This window comes from Chiloscyllium plagiosum, chromosome 23, assembly GCF_004010195.1.
Source record: "Chiloscyllium plagiosum isolate BGI_BamShark_2017 chromosome 23, ASM401019v2, whole genome shotgun sequence".
In the NCBI taxonomy this organism is placed as follows: Eukaryota; Metazoa; Chordata; class Chondrichthyes; order Orectolobiformes; family Hemiscylliidae; genus Chiloscyllium; species Chiloscyllium plagiosum.
Window position 1 is genome coordinate 37,897,654 of NC_057732.1, and position 20,380 is coordinate 37,918,033.

Genomic DNA, 20,380 nt, shown 5'->3' on the forward strand with positions numbered 1-20,380 from the left:
AAAGTCCCATTTACCAGCATTTGGCCTATATACCTCTAAACCCTTCCTATTCCTATTCAAATTCTTTTTAAATGTAAATGCAAGATATTGCATTTTGGTAAAACAAACAAGGGCAGGACTTAGTACAGTTATCGGTAGGGCCCTGGGTAGTGCTGTCGAACTGTGTTCAGGTACACAGTTCTTTGAAATTTGAGTCACAGGTCAACAGGGTGGTTAAGAAGGCATTTAGCATACTTGCCTTCATTGCTCAGACCACTGAGTATAAGAGTTAGGATGTCATGTTGAGGTTGTACAGGACATCGGTGAGACCAATTTTAAGAATACAGTGTAGTTTTGGATGCCTTCTTTAGGAAGGATATTATTAAACTGGAGAAAAGATTTACCAGGCCTATAATGATAGGCTGGGATGTTTTCAGTGGAGCATGGGAGTGGAGAAGAAATCTTATAGAGGTTTATAAAATCATAAGAGACATAGAGACATAAATAGCAAAGATATTTTCCCTTGGATGGGATAGTTGACACTAAGGGGCGTATTTTTAAAGTGAGAGGAGAAAGATGTAAAAGGGACGTTAGGGGCAACTTTTTTACATAAAGGGTGGTTTGTATGTGGAATGAACTGTCAGAGGAATGATAAATGCAGGCACAGTTAAAACATTTAAAAGCTACTTGGAATAGGTACATGAATAGGAAAGGTTTAGTGGAAATAGAGCATGTGCAGCCAGGTGGGACTAGTCTAGTTTGGGAAATGGTTGGTGTGGACTGGTTTGACCAAAGGGCCTATTTCCATGCTGTATGACCATGACTTTTTAAAGTGTAATTTTCCCCTCCTTTAAATCTGTGTTCATTCCCCCTCCTGAAAAAAGCTCCTTATCCCATGCAAGCAATCTTCAACCTCTCCTTACTCCTCAAAGGCCCTTAATGTATTATCACCTCCTATACATGAGTTCATTTTTCCCAGAGCTCCACGTTAACATTTCTGCAATGAGGTTTCTATCGCAGAATCAAAATATCTTTTATCTGAGTCATAAATTAATTCCTGAGAGACAAAAGTGAACTCTCCCTCCTCATTCTTTTAGACCTACCTGTAACCATCAATACTATCCTTCTCCATTCCCTCTTCACTGTCATCTTTATCTATTCTCATTTATATAATTCTTTCCAGATTATCACATGCAATGGCCTCTCCTTCTGGAATACTTTTACCTCTGGTGTAACCAAAGGCTCTATCATTGGTACCTCCTATTTCTCATTTTTGTGCTGCAACTTTATCCAAACGCACTGTTACTTTTTACATGGACACCGAACACCCAGGTCTACTTCATCCCTGCATCTTGCAATTTCTCCACTAGTACGGAGGTATCTAATTACTTATTCAATATCCAAAAGTAAATGAGCAGAAATTTCCTCCAAATAAATACTGTGAATCCTGAATCTATAGATCGGGTTCCTACCCCAAGCTCTATTGCCTGGATCTCAATTCTATTCCTTTCCCTGGCAACAGTCTGAGACTGAACCATATTGTTTGTAATCTTGATGCCATATTTTACCCCAAAATGAGATCCAACCCTATCCACACCATTTCTAAAACTTTCTATTTCCACCACTTTAACATTACTCTACTTTATCCCTGTCTCTGGTGCTTAAGCCCTCATTTGTGCCTTAGTTATGTTTTGACTATTCCAGCAACTAACTGTATGTACATTCTGGTGGTACTGTGGTGGTAATGTTACTGGACTAGTAATTCAGAGATGCAGTACTCTCGGGACATAGCAGTTGGTGAAATTTATATTCAATTAATAAATTTGAAACTAAAAGCTAGTCTAATGGTGATAAAGGGAATTGATGTTGTGAAGCTCCATCTAGATTCAATAACATCCTTCCTTAGGAAAGAAAATCTGCCATCCTTATCTGGTTTTGCCTACATGCGACTCCAGACACAAATCCAAGTGGTTGATTCTTAAAGGACCTCTCAAGTGATCTTGCAGACCACTCAGATGCATCAAACTGCCATTTTTGGGGAGAACATAGTGATGATGTCTTTGTGTAGCCCAAAAAAAAGGACAAAGTCCCCAATCCATTTGTGCCCCTTAAACCATAGGCCACATCGCAGACAAACTCAGAGATCTTTTTGTTTGTTTTGTGCCTGGGTCCAATGCCTCTGCCCTTACTGAAATCACCTCAGCTCTGCAGAACACGGATATATCTTTTTCCTGATTTTAGAGGATCTAGAGATGTCCAACGAGAATGTCTAAAGGTAGTCTATCACAAATTGTCACTCCATACATGAGTAAAGATATCATTGTAGATAGTTTTTTTTTGCATGATTGCCTAAAGTGTGCTGGATTCAGAATAATCAGTGGTAGTTGTGACTTGCAAAGTACATTATTTATTTGAAAACCCTGGCAGAGACTCATAAAGCAGATTGATTGCAGAGAGACCTGGCTGACATTACTATGCTGTAATCTCTACTGCCTCGATAACATAAAACTGTGAAAGAACTCTTATTATGGGGTGAAATATGGCAGCAATCGGGAGTGTTTTTACCGCAGAGCAGATGATTTATATCACTGTAAAGTAATAGCAGGGAGAAGAACAGGGAAGCGAGAGAGAAGAAAGCCAGACAGACCAGAGTTATAAATCTGTAAATAGCAGCCAAAGCTTCCCGAGACCGTGTGACAAGCAGAGGTTTGTTAGGGTTGATTATGAGGTTCAGCATCAATAAATAAATTCAATACAAAAAATGAAAATGATATATGTAAATTGAACTGAAAATACTGCACCGGAAATGGATCATTGAAAGTAGAATATATCATATCTTGACTCTGTGAGGAGGGGTGATTCCTGCTGAGCTACTGCATTTGTACTAATAAAACCATTTAATTAGCGTTTGCAGAGCTCATATTCCAAACGATAGGCATACATCTCATTTCAACCTTAACTAATTATTTCTTGTTGTAATTAAATATTCAATGAGTGTTGTGCTAGTGCAATAACAATAATGGGAAAAATATATTTCTTCTTATAATTGTAATTGATAACATTCCAAAATACTATCTTATCCTTTGTACTGTAATAAACTATAATTGGTGCTTCACTTTAGATTCTTCTAAGCCTTGATTATAGTTAACCATTTGTTCAAATTTAGAGGCATTTCTAACCACCTACTGCTTACTATTTTCTTTCCAGCTCTTCAATACCCAGCTAGTTGGCTATTCTTCACATGGGACCCTCAACAGAAGGCACTGGCTGGCTGTTCAACCCTGGAAAGTACCATAGTTACTTTACAGGCAGTTATTCTAGAATCACAGAATGATAGATCAGTTGTAGCACAGAATGAAGATATCAACGCTATTGCATCTGGGCTGGCTCTCTGCAAGAGAAACCCAATCAATTATATTACCTCACGTTCATAGTCACAGGCACTGGAGCTGGGCATTGTATGCGATTTTAAGAGTTTTCTCGGGTTTCCAAAAGTGGTTGAAATCCTCTTCCTAGTTTTGAATTCATGGACAAACAATTCCTTCCCATTTGTGTAATGTCCTCCTGGCCTATGCTTTGCCTATATTCTCCATTCTGTATTAATTGAATATTCCATCTTAACAGTTGACAATATATTTAGATAGAACAGAGAATTTTATCTTTGGAGAGAACACACTCGAAAAACATCAATCCAACAGATTAATTTCAGAATCGCAACCATCATTGCCCTGAAAAGAAATGTAGCTGCTGGTTTTGCACACAACATCTCCATAACAACAAGTGGACAATTGATCGGATGATTTGGCTTTTGTTGAGGGATGAACGTTAGCCAGGTCAAGGAAAAGAACACCAACTCTTCCAATCAAATCTTTCCCATCTGTTTGACAGATGTAAAAGCTTGCTTTAACATCTAAACTAAAGGAGTACACCTGAGTCAATGAGTACTCCCTTAGCCTTGCAAGGAGGGATCAGCCAAATTATTTGTTTCATACCATCAGGAAATTTGAACTGACAACTTTATGATTAATGTGAGTGTACCAAAGATTTGCTGATATTTCAGGCCTTACACCATGTCATTTTGGATTCTTGTAAAATCACTTGGCATTGTTATCCACTTCCCTGTCTTCAAAGACCTCTAAAGATTTAACATGTCTTGGTTTGTCTTTGGTCTCCTTTATGAAGTCATTGAGATCTACAGCACAGGTACCCCAATAGTAACAGAGACACGGAGGAGCAGATTGGGAGGTAGATTTTGGAAATATGTAGAAGTAAACAGGGTTGTTGTCAAGGGTGACTTTAACTTCCCTAACATTGATTGGAACCTACTTACTTCAAATAGTTTGGATGGAGTTATTTTTGTCAGGTTTGTCCAGGAAGGGTTTCTGATGCAATATGTAGATAGGCTGACTAAAGGGGAGGCCATATTGGATTTGGTGCTTGGCAGCGAAACAGATCAGGTGTCAGATCTCTCGGTTGGAGAGCATTTCGGTGATAATGATCACAACTCCATGACCTTTACTATACTCATGGAGAGGGATAGGAGCAGATGGTATGGGAATTGGGGGAGGGGGAATTACAACGCTATTAAGCAGGAACTGGGGCACCTAAATGGGGAACAGATGTTCTCAGGAAAATGCACAACAGAAATGTGGAGGTTGTTTTGGAAGCACTTGCTGTGAGTACTGAATAGGTTTGTCCCACTGAGGCAAGGAAGGAATGGTAGGTTGAAAGAACCTTCGGTGACAAGGGATGTGGAACATCTAGTCTCGAGGAAGAAGGAAGCTTACTTAAGGTTGAGGAGGCAAGGATCAGACAGGGCTTTAGAGGTTACAAGATAGCCAGGAAGGAACTGAAGAATGGACTTAGGAGAGGAAGAAGGGGGCATGAGAAAGCTTTCGCAGGTAGGATTAAGGAAAACCCTAAGGTGTTCTTCATTTATTTGAGGAGAACAGGATGGCCAGAGTGAGGGTAGGGCCGATCAGGAATAGTGGAGAGAACTTGTACTTGGAGTCGGAGAAGGTGGGGAGGTCCTTAATGAATACTTTGCTTCAATATTCACTATGGAGAGAGACCTTGACATTTCTTAGGACAACGAGAAACAGACTGATATCCTAGAACAAGCTGATGTTAGGAAGGAGGATGTGCTGAAAAATTTGAAATACATAAATATAGACAAATCCCCTGGACCAGACGGGATATACTGTAGATTACTACAGGAAGTGAGGGAAGAGATTATTGTGCTTTTGGTGATAATCTTTGCATCCTCACTGTCCACTGGAGTAGTGCCGGATGATTGGAGGGTGGCAAATATTATTCCCGTTCAAGAATGGGAATAGGGATAACTCTGGGAATTACAGACCAGTCAGTCTTGCATCTGTGGTGGACAAAGTATTAGAGAGGATTCTGAAAGACAGGATTTATGATTACTTGGAAAACCATGGTTTGATTAGAGATAGTCAGCATAGCTTTGGGAGGGGCAGGTCATGCCTCACAAGCCTTATAGAATTCTTTGAAGATGTGACAAAACACATTGATGAAGGTAGAGCAGTGGATGCAGTGTAAATGGATTTTAGCAAGATGTTTGATAAGGTTCCCCATGGCAGGCTCATTCAGAAAGTAAGGAGGCATGGGATACATGGAAACCTGTCTGTCTGAATACAGAATTGGCTGGCCCATAGAGAATGGAGGGTGATGGTAGATGGAAAGCATTCAGTCTGGAATTCGGTGACCAGTCGAGTTCTGCAGGGATCGGTTCTGGGACCGCTGCTCTTTGTGATTTTTATAAATGACTTGGATGAGGAAGTGGAGGGGTGGGTTGGAAAGTTTGCCGATGACACGAAGATAGGTGGAATCGTGCAGTGTGGAGGACTGTTGTAAGTTGCAATGAGACATCGACAGGATGCAGAACTGGGCTGATGAGTGGCAGATGGCGTTCAACTTGGAAAAGTGTGAAGTGATTCACTTTGGAAGATCGAATTTGAATGCAGAATACAGGGTTAAAGACAGGATTCTTGGTAGTGTGGAGGAATAGAGGGATCTTTGGGGTCCATGTCCATCGATCCCTCAAAGTTACCACCCAGGTTGATATAGATGTTAAGAAGGCTAATTTTATGTTAGCTTTCACTAGCAGAGGCATTGAGTTTAAGAGCCGCAAGGTTATGCTGCAGCTCTATAGAGTCCTAGTTAGACTACACTTGGAATACTGTGTTCAGTTCTGGTCACCTCATCATAGGAAAGATGTGGAAGCTTTCGAGAGGATACAGAGGAAATTTACCAGGATGCTGTCTGGACTGGAGGGCATATCTTATGAAGAAAGGTCGAGGGAGCGAGGGCTTTTCTCATTGGAGCGAAAAAGTGAGAGGTGACTTGATAGAGGTACACAAGATGTTGAGAGGCATAAATACAGTGGATAGCCAGAGCCTTATTCCCAATGCGGAAATGTCTATCACGAGGGGTCACAATTTTAAGGTAATTGGAGGAAGGTTTAGGGGAGATGTCAGAAGTAGGGTCTTTACTCAGAGTGTGATGGGTGCGTGGAATGCACTGCCAGTAGTGGTAGTAGTGTCAGATACATTAGGGACATTTAAGTGACTCTTGGATAGACACATGGAAATTAGTATAATGAAGGGTATGTAAGTTAGTCTGATCTTCGAGCAAGATAAAACGCCAGCACAACATCGAGGGCCGAAGGGCCTGTACTGTCTTCTATGTTCTATGAGTCTGTAATGGTCAAAAACAACAACCAATTATTGTAATCACATTTTCTAGCTCTTGACCCATAGTTTTGTATGCCTTGGCATCACAAGTATACATCTAAATACTTCTTAAAAGTTTCAGGAGGATTTCTGCCTCTACCATCTTTACAGGCAGAGAGTTCCAGATTCTAACCACCCTATTGGTGGAAAACAATTCCCTCACATCCCCACTAAACCTCCTGCCTCTAACCTTAAAACCCCACCACCTAGGGAAAAAGTTCCTTCTGCCCACCCTATCCTTGGCCCATATCCCTCCAAACCTTTTGTATTCACGAACAAAAGCCAAATGGCTTTTAAAAGCTGTAACTGTTCATGCATCCCTCACTTTCTCCTGCAGTTCATTTTACACACAAAAAACTCTTTGTAAAAAACGTTGCCTCTCAAATTCTTTTAAAATCTTTCTCCTCTTACCTTAAGAATACACCCCTTAGTTTTGAACTCACCCTATTCAGGGAAAAGACCCTTGTCATTCACCTTATCTATGACTTTTTATGAATCTTGGTAAGGTCACCCCCTCAACCTCCTCTGCTCCAGTGAAAAAAGTTCCAGCCTTTCTAGTCTATTTTTATATCTCAAACCCCTATTGATGGCAACATTATGGTAAATCTTTTCTCCACTTTAATAATATCCTTCCTATAACAGGGCGACCAGAACTGCACACAGTACTCCAGAAGAGGTCTCACCATCATCCTGTACAACCTCAACATGACATTCCAACAAAAGTCTAAGCAATGAAGGCAAGTGTGCTTAGCACCTTGTTAACCACCCTGTCTACCAGTGATGCAAATTTTGAAGAACTATGTACCTAAACTCTAGGTCTTTCCATTCTACAACACTACCCAGGGCCATACCAATAATTGTATAAGTCTTTTGCAACAGCAATAGAAGTTAAATCATTTTAAAATATTTTCAAATTGCGTGTACTCCTTGGATGTTTATTTCACAAAACTATTAGTAGTAATGATCAACGTGAAAAACGTGCACTTAAACACCTGCATGATTCCTGCCTTAATCCTGTTTGAAAAACAATAATAAAGACTATGTTGACATATAACAAAATATTCAGGCTTGGGCTGAGAAGTGGCAAATAATATTCATGTTTGAAAAATGTCACTACCTCATGACATTGAATGACATTAATGTTGTCAAGTTCTTCAGTATCAACATCCTGGGATTCATTATTAACAAAAGCTCAACTGGACAATCTATATTAACATCGTAAATAAATCAGCGGCTGGGTATCCAACAAATGATTTACCTCCTGATTTCCCAAACCCCTCTCAGGATAAGGCGATACACTTCACTGTCAGATTGCCTATGTAAATATAGCTGCAACAGTTGAGAACCTTAACACTATATGTCAAATTCCACAAGATCAGCAGTTCATCCACTGTATCAAACATACACCCATTTCCAAATCCAGTATTCAGGACATACTATCTATACAATACCAGCAGAAAATTGTGAAGACATCTTTGCCATTCTACCAAAGCTGATGACCATTAATTGGAAAGTCAAGGACATCGGGTTCACAAACTATCAACTCCAAGTTTTATTTACACAAAGTTGTAGATATTCCGATTTGTTCGCTGTTGCTGGATCAAAAATGTTCTTCTTATTGTAGGAGCAATTCCATCACATCAGTTGCAATATTGCTACAGCATTGCCTCCTTAATAACAATGAGCAATAAATCCTAATTTTCCAACATTTCTCACATTTCAAGAAGAATGTTCAAGAACCATCCTGATAATTGTCAACTAGGTTGTAGATCTTCAAAAATCATAGTTCATGTTTTACTTAGAAACTAACCTCAAATTACTAATTTCCACATTTTCGCAGACAAATGGGCTTAAAAACAAAAAAATCTTTACTATTCACCCATTGCAAAGAAGGGAAAAATGCTGGCTCACCATTAATATATGAATATTCTGTTAATTAGTAACTAAAATGCAACTAGCCACTCGTCCCAACTTGTGATGGACTGTTTTGCAAGTTAAGGATATTAAAAAAAATCCATTAATGTATTTTGCATTCATTAATCATCATCTGAAGAGTGTCATTCATTTTGTCAGTATTTACAATGTAAATATTTGAGTAGATATTTCATGTAGAAACTCACTGACAAACCTTTGAATGCAAACAGCACAGATATTGTAATTCACAATATTTGAAGAACAATTTTGTTCCAACTTAAACCAAAGCTTAGTTTAGTTAGTGATTTTTTCTTTTTCTCTTGATGGCAGTGACCCATGCTGGCATAAAGATCTCCTCAGTTCCTCATCATGTAGCCATTCTTCAAGATGAGGTAGAATGTTTGAAGGAACTATTCAAATCGGTGTACCACTGCCTTTACCAGACATCGCACAAATTCCCCCTTTTTTTTATATAAGGGTAAGTGAAAAGCCAATGCAAGCAGGGACAATGAATACTATTCCTCCTCCTGGGCTCAGGGATAATACGGCTACCAGCAGCAACTTTACTGCCAGGCTTGGCTGGAAAGGGGTTACCCACAACATAGTCTGAACCAGGGAATTTCCTGTCTTTGTGTCAATATGACATTCATGGACAAACTAAATTATTACTTCAAAGAGAGTTTTTAATTGGTACTAATTATTTGTTGAAGTACTGTCCACACTGATTTAAGATTCGTGTGTCTGTAGATGATAAATGCCTTTTGAAGGTTATTCATCTACCTTTGAACAGGTTACTTCAACTGTCACCAAAGATAATCTTAGCAAAGATAACCTCAACTTTTATAATGGTGCTTTGAGTACAACAATGGGAGAACACCCGATGACCACACAGATCCAATCTCATCAACTGGAATTCTACACGATAAATGTTTCAGTAAATTCAGTATCAATTCTACTCTCTGTATTACAGGGGTGCCCTTATTTGCTGTTGCCCGCAACAATAAGCATTATGATAGTTTTTCAACAGTACTCAATCATCACCAACAAACTTGAAAAGAAAAAGTCATTAGGAACATTAGCTAACATGGGGCCCAGAGGCTAAATTAGGTAATCAGAAGTTTAATGGGAATACATTTAAGTGAACAGGAGGTGGGTCTCAAACTAGATGAGCTCAGAGAGGCAGGACCCAGAAGGCAGGGATAATGACTGGAGGCTGGGCCTTTTGTGGGGACAGGATCCTGCAGCACTGTTCCTCTCCCAAGTGGCCACAATATGATTATAAATTTGAACAATCTCATTAAATTGCCCCTTTCTGTACTCTAAGGATCAATGCAAGATTTTCAGATCTCTCAATCCTTAGTACTATTTTGGTAAAACTCTGTAATCTCTCCAATGTTTAGATACAATAATGAAAGTCAAAGAATCATATTTGTAGTTCATTGAGCCTGTATAACTTCTATAAAACAGCTGTCAAATTAGCTCTATTCCCTTATGCACTCCACTGCTCCAGTTTTAAGAAGTTACAATGCACAATCCGAGACATAATCTGAATCAGTCTGTAACTATATTCTTGGGTAAAACTGATTTCATGCTACCACCCAACAAATTTAAAGAGTACAGTAATGTAAGAGATGAAGATTGTTGGGTGGAATCTTGTGCTGGTGACAAGGTGCTTCACCATCAGATGGACAGCAGGTAAGCTACCCTCATCGCTTCTTATTATTATTTGGATAGGAATAATGCTATAAAATAATAAAACAATAATAGAAAATAATGAAATAACAAATAATGCAAGTGTATGGGGAAAAGCAAGAGGTTGGTGTTAGATAATAATGCTCATTTGATGGGCTTGACTTCAGTGCTCCAATATTTCTGTGATTCTGTAGATACCCAGAATTTAGTACTACAAATGAATCAGGTATTTGACAGACTACGAGTGGGCCTTCCCTGGGAACAGAGATCCTGGCCAAAGAACTACTTCTGGTTCTTTGAATAGCCAGTGGCTACTGGCGAGTAACAGCTGCTGAAGTTCAGGACCAAGGCCACAGATGAGTGATTGAGGGAAGGATTGCACATGGTGAAATAACAATGGATTTGGCAGCAAGGGCAAGGCAGTGGTTCTCAGCAGGCATTCTCTCCTCAATCCTTGGTCCCTCAATCAGGCACTGAGTGCTTTTGAATGATGCATCCTCATAAACCCAACCCCAATCTCATCCTTGGGAACAGAAAGCAAACAAGTCAGGGTTTGACCACACATAGCATGAATCCTCTGCCTGCTGCTGAGTTCATTCCAGCAGCAGAGGGTTGAATTCTTTAACTGGGCATTCATTACCCACTTAAGGCTCTCGATTGGCAGTACCATTTGCAGGCCTTCCTCCCATGGAGTTATGCAGGGTTGATGTGGAAGGGTCCCCACACCTCCACTACATATTCTCCTCATATTAGCTGGCATGCATTTGTTTTTTTCATTCATTATGACCATTGTATTCCCTTCAGCTAGAAAACAGTGACAATAATATGGTAGATTGTAGCATTCAGTTTGAAAGGGAAGAACCTCTGTTGGAATCATATGTGCTAAGCTAAATAGGGATAAATTATGAAGGAATGAGGGCAGGCCTGGCAGGAGTGAACTGTAAAATGAGTTTAGCAGTGAAGAAAGTTGAAGAAAAACGGCAGATTTTTAAGAAAATAGTTCATGGCTCGCAGCAAAGATGTATTCCAGTGAGGGAGAAGAATCAAGGTTGTGTATAAACCAACCACAGTTAACCAGGTAAGATAAGGGGAGCGTCAAATTGAAGAAAAAAAATACGTGGCAAAGATTTGTGGTAAATCAGAGGATTGGGAATATTTTAAAAAAAGATAACAAGACAAATAATGAAGGAGAACATTAACTCTGAGGGTAAATCTACAAGTAATATATCAAGGCAAATAACATAAGCTTCATTAAATATACAAAAAAGCCCCCTCGGAGAATGAGACTGAAAAAATAATAGGGAACCAGGAAATGGCAGAGGAGTTGAATAAATTAGAAAACATTAATGGCATTTCAAAATTACTAAATAATCAAAAGGCAAAAGGAGGAGAGGAAATAAACACAATAATTACCACCAGAGGAGAAGTACAAGGGAAATTAATGGAGTTAAAGACTGAAGACTCTGGACCTGACAGGATGCATCCTCGAATACTGAAGGAAGCAGCTGTAGAGATAGTAGATGTACTGGTAGTAATCTTCTAAGAATCCGCAGATTCTGGTAAAGCCCCAAACAATTAGAAAACTGGCAAGTTAAAAGGGGAAGTTAAAAGGGGAAGGAGACAGAAAACTGGGAACGAGAGGCCAGTTAGCTTACTATCTCTATTGGGAAAATGTTAGAATCTATCATAAAGGATTTAGTAGCAGAGCAAATATTATCAAACACAATTAGCATGGCGTCATGAAGGAGAAATCATGTTTGACAAATTTACTATAAATTCTTTGAGTAAATAACAAGCAGGATAGAGGCAGCAGTAGATGTAATATAATTGGATTTGCACAAGACATGACCGCATTTAATAAGGCACCACGTGTTAGGTTACTTAATAAGATAACAGCCCACGCTAGTAGTAGTATATCAGCATGGATGGAGGATTGGCTAACTAATAGAAGACACTGTACGATATTGTGAACAATTACAGGATGGCAATCTGTAACTAATGGAGTGCCACAGGGATCAGTGTGAGGCCACAGTTAATGATTTAGGGATGTACTGTACGGAAACAGACCTTTCGGTCCACCCAGTCTATGCCGACCAGATATCCCAACCCAATCTAGTCCCACCTGCCAGCACCCGGCCCATATCCCTCCAAACCCTTCCTATTCATATACCCTTCCAAATGCCTTTTAAATATTGCAATTGTACCAGCCTCCACCACTTCGTCTGGCAGCTCATTCCATGCACATACCACCCTCTGTGTGAAAAAGTTGCCCCTTAGGTCTCTTTTATATCTTTCCCCTCTCACCCTAAACCTATGCCCTCTAGTTCTGAACTCCCTGACCCCAGGGAAAAGACTTTGCCTATTTATCCTATCCATGCCCCTCATAATTTTGTAAACCTCTATAAGGTCACCCCTCAGCCTCCGACACTCCAGGGAAAACAGCCCCGGCCTGTTCAGCCTCTCCCTATAGCTCAAATCCTCCAACCCTGGCAACATCCTTGTAAATCTTTTCTGAACTCTTTCAAGCTTCACAATATCTTTCCAATAGGAAGGAGACCAGAATTATTTCAACAGTGGCCTAACCAATGTCCTGTACATCCGCAACATGACCTTCCAACTCCTGTATTCAATACTCTGACCAATAAAGGAAAGCATACCAAATGCCTTCTTCACTATCCTATCTACCTGCGACTCCACTTTCAAGGAGCTATGAACCTGCACTTCAAGGTCTCTTTGTTCAGCAACACTCCCTAGGACCTTACCATTAAGTGTATAAGTCCTGCTAAGATTTGCTTTCCCAAACTGCAGCACCTCGCATTCATCTGAATTAAACTCCATCTGCCACTTCTCATCCATTGGCCCATCTGATCAAGATCCTGTTGTAATCTGAGGTAACCTTCTTTGCTGTCCACTACACCTCCAATTTTGGTGTCATCTGCAAACTTACTAACTATACCTCTTATGCTCACATCCAAATCATTTTTGTAAATGACAAGTAGTAGAGGACCCAGCACTGATCCTTGTGGCACTCCACTGGTCACAGGCCTCCAGTCTGAAAAACCACCCTCCATCACCACCCTCTGTCTTTGACCTTTGAGCCAGTTCTGTATCCAAATGGCTAGTTCTCCCTATATTCCGGGAGATGTAACCTTACTAACCAGTCTCCCCATGGGGAAACTTGAATCAGTAAAGGAATGTACTGTCACCACGTTTGTGGATGAAGGAAAAATAGGTGGGAAGGTAATTGATGATGATGATACAGAGTCTGCAGAGAGACATAGACAAGTTGAGTGGGCAAAAACTTGGCAATGGAATATAATGTGGGGAAATGTGAGGTTATGCACATGGACAGGAGAGGAGTTGAATATTATTTAAATAGAGAACAGCAGAAAGCTAGAGAACAGATGGATTTAGGACTCCTCATCCATGAACAACAAAATGTGAGCATCCAATTTCAGCTGGTCATAAAGAGGACAAATGGAATGTTGTCCTTTATTTCAAAAGGAATGGAGTATAAAAATAGAGATTTTTTGCTAAAATTATGCAAGGTACTAATCAGACCATAGCTGGAATACTGTGAACAGTTTTGGGCCCCTTATCTATGGAAAGCATTGGAGCCAGCCTGGAGAAAGTTATGGAAGAACTGCCTTCTGAGGAGAGTTTCAGTAGGTTGGGTTTGTATTCACTGAAATTTAGATAATTGAGGTGTGACCTTATTGAAACATACAAAATTCTTAGGGGACTTGACAGGGTAGACATGAAGATTCTTTCCCCTTGTGGGAGAGTCTAGGATAGAGGGTAATACATTTAAAACAGAGATGAGGAAGAATTTCTTCTCTCAGAGGGTAGTGAATCTGTGGAATTATTTATTGCAGAAGGCTGTCAAGACTGTCTTATTAAATATATTCAAGGCAGAGATAGACAGATTTTTCAACAGTAAAGGAATCAACGAATATGGGAAAAAGGCAGGAAAGTGGAGTTGAAGATTATCAGATCAGTCATGATCTTATTGAATGACAGAGCAGACTTGATGGGCTCAATAGCCTACATCTGCTCCTATGTCTTATAGTTCCTCCAGATTTTTGAAGTAAGTTATAAATAATACACTCAACCTGCTGACTGTTCTCCTGGTACTTGTCAGACTGCAAACTAAGAATTTGAATTTGTTTCACTTTTTGATTGGATGGCTGATACTCAACATACTTAAGAAACTGTACTTGGCTTTAGATCAGTAATGAGGATAGGGCTGAAATCAGGAAGGATGGTCATTACAGCTGCAGAGCAAATGATAATTAGTCTAACAGGGCAAAACAAAAACAAAGTACTGCAGGGTTGAGACATATGAAACAAAACCAGAAACCAACTGATGTAACGCTGAGGGCTTGAATTCTGAACTGCTGGAGAGAGAATGAGACAGAGCTCAAGACAGGTCATCAAGCTGAAATATCAATTATTTTTCTCTCTGCTTCAGCTACTGAACATTTTCTTGCATTTTCTGTTTTCGTTATGCTAATATGGTCCTGTTCTCAGGTCAACTATCCAAAACTGCTCCCCCAAGATGAAAAGCCGAGAGATGGTCATTTTCCTCCTCTCTTAGACCCAGAGGCCTGAATTTCTGGAGTTCTTGGTATGATTGCTACTGTACTCTTTTCTTCAATTGGAAGGGCTTCCCATAAGGATAAACAATCCTTACAGAAATAGAATATCAACCATCACTATACCAATCACTGCTCCAGGTTGATGGAACCATTGAGTACTCACCACTTTTTGCAAATGCTTTTCCTTGCGAACATCCACCATGACAAGCCCCTCCTTGACCAGTCCAAGGCCAACATCATCCTTTGAATCAGCAAACTGCAGGGTAACAAATGAGCAGCTGGGTCCTCCAAATTCAACATTTAGTAGGCACTGGGTGTTCTGGATGTCTCTGACAACACTGTCGATTACATCAGCTTTAGCATCTTCCTATAGGACAGAAGGAAAAGATCAGATCTGTAACTGAGTAATACTATTTATTACTGACAGATTATAACCAATCACAAAAACTCATCAAGAGTGAGGTTTTTGGCTCAGTGTTGGTATCCCCAACTCTGAAGTGGAAACTAGAGCTCTGGCTCTGAATTTTGTGAACCCATCTGTCTCATGGGTCTTGGTGCAAACCTCCCAGCAGAGGTTTTGGGAACCCATAAATCTTCTTTCCCTCCTCCTTCCCAAATCGAACTAACTTCTACCTTGGGCATGAAAGATGTGCTGCTTCACATTTCCACATTCTTTTCAGGGAGGGCAATGCAAAAAAGCAACTTATCAAGTCTGAGCTGTCATTCTGACTCTGCTGGTAACACTTCTAATATTGTGCATTCAGGTCGCATTTCAAAACCTCAACATGTGTGAATGTAACATTGAAGCAGTACTGCATTGTTAATGGTATGAGGATGAGATTTCAACCAGGGGTTCAACTTTGTGTGGTTCATATTACTCCAATAAGTCATGACCTCCAGAGATTAGTGCTGAGGTACATTACTGGAGCAAAGTTGAACTGGCTAAATAGTAATTAGATCAGTGTATCACAGGACACCCAAACAGAATGAAATATTTTTAAGAGTTAGGAACATCTCAGCACAACGTAGCAAAGCATACTAAATTACCACCCAGTTTTGTGTTCTTCCTTCTGGCTCTCTCCTTTTCTTTAAAAGCCTTTTCTTATCTCATGGTCTTTGAATGCAATGCTTTTTTACAGTAGAGATGCATCAACCCACTTGGGGATCAAAGAGTCTAGAGTTGTTCATACATTTGTACATTTTATACATGGAGTTTGTGAGATCAACAGTGAGTTGGCTCTTAGCATTCATCCTTTACAACTGGCTTATTTTGGCAGAAGATATAACGTCCTAGTCTTTTTCAAATCTGAGTCTTATCCGGATAAGGAAGCCAGATTCAGCACAGTAAGTAGTGGGAGCCAACTTGCAGATCCAAATCACCCAGAAGCCAAATGAAACAGTGTCAGAATAAATGTAACTCAAGATAAGACAAATTGACAGTAATCTGGCACCCCTGAGTACCAGTCAGAAGATTGTATATTCAAGTTCCAATCCAGGATTTGCACACAAGTTAAAAGTGATACTGCAGTGCAAAGGTGGGAGGGTGGGTGAGTTCTGGACTCTGACAAAATGCTACAAATTCCTGCACTGACAGAGGTTACCACAAAGAAATCTGCTTCTCAACCTCTCCCTTTATCCGAGGTGTGGTGATCCTCAGGTTAAACCGCCATCAGTTATCCCTCTCTGATGAGAGAACAGTCCTATGAACTGATGGGACTATAATCACTTTACCAAGCTGATATTTGTCCCTCAAAGCCAGATTGTGTGATCATTGTCATATTGTTGTATATGGGATCTTTGTGTGCACAAATTGGCTGCATTATTTTCTAGGAGAAAGTGAGTTCTGCAGATGCTGGAGATCAGAGCTGGAAATGTGTTGCTGGAAAAGCGCAGCAGGTCAGGCAGCATCCAGGGAACAGGAGAATCGACGTTTCGGGCATAAGCCCTTCTTCATTCCTGAAGAAGGGCTTATGCCCGAAACGTCGATTCTCCTGTTCCCTGGATGCTGCCTGACCTGCTGCGCTTTTCCAGCAACACATTTCCAGCTGCATTATTTTCTATGCCACAATGGTGATTACACGTAAAACCATTTCATTGGCTGTGTAACTCTTTGAGACACCTAGTTGTCTTGAGAAGTGTGATAAATGCAAATGGTTTGTTTATTTTTCAGTGTCACAGTGCACCTCAAATAAAGGATTAAGAGAAGGTTCTCTATTATTATTCCTTGCACATCCAGATTTGTAAATGAAAATTCATCTAATTTTGTGACATGGTGTCATAATTAGAAAGGCAGTGATAGAAACATTAGATGTTTCAGGAGGAAAGGTCTGGAGGATACCAGGTGTAAAACTCAGATAGCTCTTCATAACCAGTGAGGGAGAAGGTGCCTTAATTTGAAACAATACATTAAAATAGTGACAGAAATATTTTTAGCTGTTGACTGCATTCACCTACTCAGTGAGAATGTCTTTACCTGTCAACACTACAAGGTGTCAGGTATGCGTGGGAAGAAGTTGAATAAAGATACTCTGTATTCAATGGTTTATAAATATTTCTACAATTTGATGTAGCACTTAATTCAATTTCTGGAATCCATCAGGAAACGGGGACCAAAATGACTTTAACCAAATATATCGATTATTTAACCATTTACAATATGAACGAAATTTAAATGTATAAATTAACAATTCCCTCAGGGGAACACAATCATGCTCACAAATTATAAAAGAACGAGAGGCTAACGGAATGAACTGAGGGTTGCTAGGGAACCGAACACTCTTGGTTGAATGAACATGCTGCAAGAGAGTTGGTAAGTGTCATGTTGAAGTGACAATGATGTTTCAGTGGCTAGAAGCTTGATATTTACACATGGTTTCAACACACACACTTCCAAGTATGGCATCCAAAGCACTCTACCTGGCCTGCAATCTCTGTGCACGAATTAATCTCTGTACACCACATCTAAACACAAAATGTCAAATTTATCTCCTCCTTTTGATCATCTAGACACTTACAAACCTTATGCTTGTCAGGATCTAATTTCGAACAACACTTATGGAAGTAAAGGTCAATCAGTATTGGCAATAAGAGAGAAAAGACAGCTTAACATTTTGGGCATATCTAAAACACATACATTTTGCTTTAGGTGATATTTGCTCATGTCATAGGCACCTCACATCTCCACCTCACATTACTGCAGTAGTAATGTGGGGCACAACCCACATTAGTCTCTGGTTCCATTCAATAGCCTCTTCCAGCAACTACTTATGGATTCGAGGAATCATGATCTATTTTGGCACATAGTACCAGTCAGCATCAAACACTCTGGGTAGATACAGTGTGACAAGCTGAAGAGTGAGGTTTGCTCTGATTTGGCTTGCAGGATCATTTCCCAGATCAGGTATCATGCATTTGAGGTAAAAAGAAAAAGAATGCTGAAAACTAAAAGACTAAGAGTAATTTACAGTCTTTGCTTTTATTTCAGGAACAGAGAGAGATGTTATACAAATCCTCCCCTGCTTTATTCCATCGATACCTCTTAACATCAGCCTTATTCAGCCAGAATCTGAGAGAATGCCAGTTTAGCTTCCATGTGCTGTGTTGTCAGTTTATGCACAACAAAAATTGAGCAAAAAGTTCATTATACTTTGGAATCTGAACCTGGAAAAGGTTAATACTGTAGCATCCAGGGCTGGAATTGGACTCAAATTCTAGAGGTGCCAGTCATATCCTTTAGAACAGCTTTTGGACAAATGTACTGGTAATGCTGTCAATTGTGGGCCTTCAAATAGTTTATACTGATTGGGTTAAGTGATGCCATTGGCTGAAATCATTTTGCACTCATCAGATCAGATGAATGATTTAATTACAATGTTTTTGGCTGAGTGCAGAATGTTGACCAGACACTTGGAAATTCCCATGTTTTTTTCAAATAATTCAAAGATACTTAACACTCAAATGAATTTCCAATGGAGGCTGACATAGATGTGGTTTTATACCTCAATGGTTGAACAAAAAACAAAATCATCTACAATAAGTCTGCAACAGACTTTAACTTGGGCTATTATGAAGGTGTTGATTGAAATGCAATCAACACCTTCATACACTGTGATTCGGAACCTGTTCCTGATGTCGATATTATATTCAGGATAGTGGTTACATTGTAAGTTAGGGGCAAGCAGACAGATAGTGATTTGGTGACTTCTGAGCAAACAGGAAAAACAGGGAGGTAGTGCAGAAGTCCTTATGAGTTCCTACCCACTAACTAGCTTTCCGTTCTGGATATTAGTGACAACGATGTTCCTTGGATAAGCGCAGCAGAGCCAAGTGGTCGAGCTGTACACGACAGGAGGAATAAGAGTGGAAGGACAATATTCATAGGGACTTTTTTTTTAGTTGGGGAAACAAACAGGCATTTTTGTGATTGTCACTGTGACTCAAGGATGTTACAGAATGACCTGCAGGGCATTATTTTGGGGGAGCGTGAAACAGTTAGAGGCCATGGTCCACATTAATACTAAATTTGAAATTTAGAGAGCTAGGTAGAAAAGTTAGAAAATATAAATTCTGAAGTGGTGGATTACTCCTGGTATCACATGCAAGTGACTACAGAAATAGGAAGTTAAGGCAGAAGAATATCTGACTGGAAAGATGGTGCAGAAGAACAGCTTCAGATTTCTGGAAGCATCTCTGCCGGAGATGGCACCTGTACAAGCTGGACAGGTTATATCTGAAGAAAGCTGGGACCACATTTCTTGTGGAGTGTTTGTTACTGCTGTTGAGAAAGTTTTAAGCTAACAGCAGAAGTGTGGAAACCAGGAGAAAATATTAAATAGTAATACCAGGGTGCACAAAATACTGGGAGAGGCAGACAATACTAAAATAGCAAGTGGATTTGGAGTAAGGAGAAAGTAATATGTATGAAATCAGGGTATATGCCCAGTCCAATAAAAAAGAAGGAACCAGCTCGACTCCATGTTTGGAAGTAAGTTGCACCAAGTGAATCAAATAACAGTGATCATTATAATTTAAGATTTAGGATGATGGTAAAATAACATTGGTTAATCTGGACTAAGAATAATCAACTGGTGGACAGGTGATTTAAAGGGGATAAAAGCAGAGCCAGGATGGATAGATGGGAATTAGAAGTTAGCAGGAAATAACAATAGCTGAACAATGGGCTATCTTCAAAGAGGAGATGGTTCAAGCACAGTCAAGACATATTCCCTTAAGGGGGAGAGATAGGACAAATGAATCCTGAGCCTTCCCAGATGACAAAGGAGATGAAACTAAGAAAAAATGTGCTTATTACAGGCTTCACTAACAAGTATGAACTGGACTGAATACGGAAGGTTCATAAGAGTGGAGGAGAAAGCAAATAGAAATCACAAGAAAAGGCTGGCTGTTAGTATAAAGAGAAATCCAATGAATTGTATAACTGCA

General features: G+C 39.8%; 1 protein-coding gene across 1 annotated transcript in view; it reads right to left on the minus strand.

Moving 5' to 3' along the window:
• Window positions 1-20,380, minus strand: part of snd1 (staphylococcal nuclease and tudor domain containing 1) — an 854,179-nt gene that overhangs the window by 56,172 nt on the left and 777,627 nt on the right. The window contains exon 22 of the mRNA XM_043713955.1: window positions 15,102-15,305. Coding sequence (XP_043569890.1) covers window positions 15,102-15,305 — 204 coding nt within the window. The remainder of the gene's footprint in view (window positions 1-15,101; window positions 15,306-20,380) is intronic.